The following is a 6,467-nucleotide window of genomic DNA, read 5'->3' on the forward strand; positions in this document are numbered from 1 at the left end:
TCAGGTACTAGAAACTCGGATAAATGTTAGCCCTCCCGCTCCCCCGAGAGGGCTCTCCTTTTTGCTGCTCTTTTTTATTTCTTTCTGCTTTTCACCTTTCGGGCCAGAAGTATGCATGACGTCATCAGGTGCCTTGGAGCTTACACGCGAAAAATGCTGCTCCATGAAACACTATTTTGAATGCGTATATTAGTTTTGGTTTCTCCATGAAATATCTCTGGAGCTTAAGGGACTTCGAAGAGGTCAATATGGACTCATCACAAGTATCCTCATTTGAGACAAAAAACATGCCTTCACGAACTTTAAAATGCGCTTTTTAAAGGCTTACCAGCGCGACGAACCATTCAAGCGAACACTAACAAAAAAAACGGCATTAAAAAACATGAGCCTTAAACATCGACCGATGCACATCTGTCTGTAGCCCGCACGACTACTTTATTCCAGGTGCATGGAACAGAGGACACAAATGGAACAGCGCACCATTGACATTGGTTGCGGTCGAGCTCAGCGCCATTACTGTCACGGGGGCGTCATTAACATCAACGCATCATTTGTCTGACCTGTAGCTCCTTGTAATTTGTAATGTCCGTGGTACCCCCGCCCCAGGCTGGCCATACAAATCATCTCGGATTCGGCAGCATTCCTTGTGTCTTGGGCAAGCCTATTTGCCTCTCCAGTGGCGAACCGCACTCCGCCCTCTCCCACCCACCTCGACCCGCGCAACGCGAACTGAATGTGGCCGCGGCGAAATCCTTCGAGGATTTGCATTTTTGATCGGTAAGCACGAGGACTGTCCGCTGCTGGACGTGCGATTTCAATACAACGGCCCAGCTGCTGGATTTGCGTGGGCGTTGATTTCGTTGGTGCTGCTGCTGTCTCATCGGGTTAGTAATGATGCGGTCTGCGGCTGCAGATAACAAATCTTGGTACCTGGCCGCTGCCATAGCGACAAAAGCAGGCCATGGACAGCAGACTGTTACTCATAGGAAGAAAGCTTCCAAGAAGGAAGCTGTTAGGAGGGAAGCTATGAGTTGAACCACTGCAGTCAAACAAAGGACGACCCACGACGCTTTGGACTTATTCAACACAGTTCAGTGTTTTGATACGGGAATCTTAATTAACCCAGAGTTGCCTGAGTGTTTTTGTTGCGATTTAGTAAACACCAATGATGAAGCAAAGGACGAAATCATGAAAACATACAGTAATAATTGCGTTAGTTAACTATTCTAGCACACTGATAAAATGGAATGAAATCAATTAGACCGTGATAACCTCACCTTATGGGCAACGGAACGTTACTCCTGCAACCGATAAAAGTAATGATGCGGCATCTATGCATGCAACCAGAGCTTGTTTGCATGTACCAAGGCGAACTCCCGCGCTCGTAGCTGCACCTCACCTTTACAGGAGTTACAATCTCGCTGCGTAAGCCCTACTGCTGAGACAAAACACGCGCAAACCAGATCCCCACGACAACAGAGCGGGAAAGCTCATCGAGCAATGAATGAGCTTTCCTGCACAGCGACGATAGCTACGCAGCCAATCACCGGCGACCGCGGCAGTGGGTTGACCGGCGGCGAGGTTCCATACCAGACTTCATCTTGCCCGAATGGGGCGAGCGGCGATCCCGGCCATGAAGGGAGCACCGGTCCGACCGGTTGAGGTCACGGCGGCGAGATGGGTATCCACGCCGGATCAGTCGGGTGCACGTGCATGTTCCTTTCAGTGCGCAGGGCACGATGCCGTATCGTGCATATCATGCCCTACTTATCGGACTGCGCGATGCCGTATTCTGCAGTCGGAGATGACCGGTGCCAGGGATGCAGTTCAGGAGTTTGACGCTAGGCGGCGCCTTGGGTGGGGATAGCACGAGTTATCCTGGCGCGGATTCCGAAATCGGGAAAACAAAATTAATGCGGTCATAGTGTATTGAGCAGTAGGTATACACCATAGACAAAATTTACACGAATAAAACAAAATATAAATATGCACTTCGTATGAAGGCACTCAACATTACTATACACCCATTCCGTCAAAAACACACGCGTATTATCACAGAACATAGCAGTATCATCTGAGTTTTGTTTGTCATCTATCCTCGAGCACACTGCCAGAGCTTACCCGACCTATTAACAACGTCACTCGCACGGCACGCAATTCGATAACAGAATAATCTCACGCCCGGTCAGCACTATCCTGCCCAGCCCAACTTAGCTGGGTTCATGATACCCAGACGGGAGTCCTTCAAAAAGTGGATCTCCCGTGGTTTAAAGCCAAGCCCATCCTCGCACCGCGCCCCCAAGATGCGCGCGTCCATTCTGCCGCAAACGGCCACGAAGTTCATTGCACAAGGCGTCCTGACATGTATGTACAGTCCGTCACGAGACAGACCCCAAGTTCCAGGCTCCAACGACCTCGCCCCCCGCACCGCGCGGCCGCGGCGAGCCGCAGCGGAAGAGCTAGCTGCCTCTCTTCAGCAGCTCCTGCAGCGCCGAAATGTACGTCTGCGCCATCTGCAGCGTCTCGAACTTGGACAGCTTCTTGTCGCTGCCCAGACAGGGCACCACCTCCCTCAACCTCTCGAACGCGTCGTTCAGCCCGTGCATCCTCCTCCTCTCCCGCGCGTTGGCGGCCGTCCTCCTCTTCTTCACCACCTCCACCGCCGGCGGGTTGTGGTTCCTCCTCCGGCCGGCCCTGCGGCGCTCCGGCGCCTCCTGCGGCATCGGGTGGCACTGGAACTGCGGCGGTGGCTCCTCCGAGTAGAAGGCGGGCGGCAGGAACGACAGCTGCTGCAGCCCCAGGCTCGAAGTCGGATCGAAGAAGTTGCCGTCGTAGCTGGCTTGTGGAGGCCGCGTCTCGCTGTACGTGCCGAAATCGGAGCTCTCGCTACCCGACGAGCTGAAGAGGTCGCTGTCGATCATGGCGACCCGCGATGGCCTCCGGTGACCTTCAGTGACCTCTGCCAATCTTCGGAGGACCTTCGGCGTCCGTCTCCGTTGCCTGTTTTGATTTCACCTGCCGCCTCGATTAAAAACAAAACAAAACAAAAAAACGCTGACCTCCGTCGAGTTTCGCGTCTGACCCCTACACTTGAGCCGTGACCTCTCTTGACCTCACGCTGACTCCAGTGACCTGCAACTCCCGGCGAGGAGCGCCCTGCACCAACACCCTCCACACGGCTGCTCCAAGCAGCACTGACTCCTGCGGCTGGACGCTGCGTCGAAGGCGCTGGCGGTGGTCAGTCACGTGCCGCCCACCGACCAATCACGGCACAGAGGGCGGAGCTACGTGCGTTTGGAATCCGGGAAGTCTGTAAAACCGTGGCTGACATGTCTTATGCGCTCGGAGAGGCTACGTTTAGGACTGCTGGAGGCTTATACTCTTAGCTTATATGCGCAGCGGGGAACCAATAAGAATATGCAAAAATCTGATTTAATGATGGTGTGAGCAAAAAAGCTGCTTAAAGAAATATGTCTACCGAAAAGTTGTTCAGTTTTATTATTTTGCATGTTGGATCACCAAGCAGGTTGTAGACACAATTAAAGAAACGATTTTCTGCGCCCAAAATGCAGTACAGTGAGTGTTGTTACTTTTGCAATAGTTGTTTAGCTATCGCTGCTAATACGCTGCTTGCCTTCACTTCCGATTGATGTTTGATGTTTAGTTTCGATTATGGGCATGAAGCGGTATATAATATGATGAGTGGATCGGCGCATTAGCGTCAGCATCCCGTCACCAGAAACATGCTATGGCGCTGTTTTATGGGGCCTATTTTAAAGCCCAAACTTTACAGTTATGCGGCGTGAGAAAAGTGCGGCTGGCGGGAGCAACGATCAGGTGCGAATCTGCATTTCCAAAGCTTTCGACAAACCTTCGTACACACATAAATACGTGAATTCCTGACTTAATGCAAAGAAGGCTTGCAAGTAGCATATGACTTTCATGAGCGAAATCCGCTTTGTTCTAAATGATCACAGATACGCAGCAGGTTGTCCAGCAGGAAATCGGGTAGCACTAATTGTTTCCGCTTCTGATTGTTTTTAAGGAAATGCTCCGGATTTGAAGATATTGAAGCAAGCATCAGATATGACGGGGCAAGCTCACCTTTGAACAGTGTTACACTTATAAGTGGAAAGTACTGCTCTAGACAACACAATCAGGGGGGGGGGGGGGGGAATTCCTGAACCATTTTGCGAAACTACGTCCGCAGCTAGTCTTCTACATAAATCACTTCGTGGGGTGCCTTGCTTCGTGTGCTACATGGCCCAGCCAATAAATCAAACGATGCAGAGTTTTCAGGTGCTCATCTCAATCAGCCTGCGGTTCCTAAGAAATTGATGGTCGCTTAGTACCGATCTATCTGCATAAATATCACATGAGGCTACCATGACACTCGATGCAGAAAATGCAACACGACCGCTTACATTTCAATTAAACTATGATACAGCTACGCACGTACCACGGCCACACACCTCACATCTTTTTGATGTCATCAATTGTTTTTTTTTAAATGAGCGGTGATTTGTCGGGATACTGAAGTGAAGAACGCTTGTCACGGTTTGGACGTGAGTATTCTGCGATAGGTGATCTTCTGTTTGCCAGTCAAGACACATTTAGTCGATTCAAACGATGTCTGCTCGTCTATACGCGTCCTTCAGGATTTTGCACTTTGAGCTACAGCAGAGGTCAAGGACTAAGGTCAAGGTCATTTCCTTTTGAACCAAGGTCAAATTAAGTATTTTTTCTTGTCTCCCAAGTCCGCGCTCTACTGAAGTATACGTATTTTCATCCCATGAATGACGCATGTTTAAATATCATTGACCTACTCAAACTTTGCCAACGTGTTTATTTCTTCATCATAATCTGCTTCATGGGCTGGCGCAACCAAACATAAGATTAAGCTAAACGCGAATATTTTTGTGGCCTGCTCACGTGCATTGGATTCGCTGATGCCATATTTGTTAGTCGTTTTATTTCGCTCGGTGGTAATTATGCCAGGTGTTGCCGGCCTGTTTGGCCTGGGCCCTGTGATAGGCGGGTGCTGGGCAGTGAAATCTTTGTGGCAGTGTTTTAGTCGGTAGCGTCACGGACGATGACAAAACGCGAAGCTGCGAACCTTTCAGCTCCTGGAAAGCTGTTGGTGTTAAGCGACCACTTGTGATCGTTCCAGAGAAATTTAGCACAAAAACGTTTATGGCAGGTCGGTGCTTATTTAGTGTTGCAAGTTTCTTTCGCTGCATACTGCTACTTTCGGATGTCTTTTTTGCTTCTTGAACACTAGCTTTTGAAGGTCTGATTTCCTGTTTGTCATAGGAACACCCAAGCGACAACGTATCTACACACCTTTCAACGGTAGTTCTCCGACAGGTTTACTCCCATTCCGCTTCGTCAATGCGGCAACCAGAGCACAATTGTTTTGCATTACTGATGATCGATCTTCAAGAAATATCCCAAATTTTTACGCAAAACGATGTCACTGATCACTGATCTCACAGTCACGCTGCTGTGGGTGCCCAATACCCCCCGCCGAGGTTTATTAAAAGCGATCGCTAGGCATTACCCCTGTTTCAAGAATCTAAAAGGTCCATTACAGCGAGCCTCCGAACAGTATCGAGACAGGGAGAGTCAGTGCTGAACTTCGGCGTAAATCGCAAGGACATCTTTGACATGACCTTGATAGAGACAGCCCTGGGCCCGACCAAAGCTTTGCCCCTGCCGGGACTGGTGGAGAGTTAATCTAGGTCAGTCAGATCGCCACGCAACACCCAATGGGAAGGAGCGCCGTCGCGACATCTAACCATAATGCGGCGTAGATCCTCTCCAGGTGAAACGAAAAGGCTGTGTGTGAAAAATCCCATCTTTGCCGTTTTTTTGGTTGTCGGGGTAGCATCCGTTCCGGTTAGCTTGAAGTTCACTAATGGAACGCGAAGCTACCCGGAACTTGATGCTAATGGATACTTGAGCTTAAGGAACTCAAGTTCCATTAGTGAAGCTAACGGAACTTCACTAATGGAACTTGAAACTAACTGGAACTAACGGAACCCAATGGTGCTGAGGCTTGAAAGATTTCCCCAAATTTTGGTAGGAGAAATCGAATTGACACCTACAGCAGGACCGAGGACCTGGGGACACGGCTTGGTAGATGGATACAGCCCGAGCTTACTGCGGTAAAGATCGAACTTATCAACATTACGGCGCTTCCGGACTATATGACCTCCGACCTTTAACCTCAAAACGCTGTCACAAATACGGCTCGTCGCTTTCCCGTCGCAAACCTTTGGCCGTACCGTTGCTGCATCCATACGTGAAGCGACGTCTCAGGGACTGAGGGAGATAATCACGATTTCAGGAGTCAATCTGAAGAGGAGACAAATCAGGAATCAAGCTGGAATCCGGGAAAAACCTGACCTAAACAGTGTTTAACAAGAAAACGTACAAAAACGTGCGGAGTATGGGCACGGTTGGGA

General features: G+C 49.8%; 1 protein-coding gene across 1 annotated transcript; it reads right to left on the minus strand.

Moving 5' to 3' along the window:
• Window positions 1-1,910: 1,910 nt before the first annotated feature.
• On the minus strand, window positions 1,911-3,180 carry LOC119106868 (neurogenic differentiation factor 1). The gene has a single exon (XM_037230204.1). It carries the CDS (start codon window positions 2,919-2,921, stop codon window positions 2,460-2,462), a length of 462 nt encoding a protein of 153 aa, XP_037086099.1. The 5' UTR covers window positions 2,922-3,180; the 3' UTR covers window positions 1,911-2,459.
• Window positions 3,181-6,467: the final 3,287 nt, after the last annotated feature.

This window comes from Pollicipes pollicipes, unplaced genomic scaffold (genome assembly GCF_011947565.3).
Source record: "Pollicipes pollicipes isolate AB1234 unplaced genomic scaffold, Ppol_2.1 Scaffold_6293;HRSCAF=7461_pilon_pilon_pilon, whole genome shotgun sequence".
Lineage (NCBI taxonomy): Eukaryota > Metazoa > Arthropoda > Thecostraca > Pollicipedomorpha > Pollicipedidae > Pollicipes > Pollicipes pollicipes.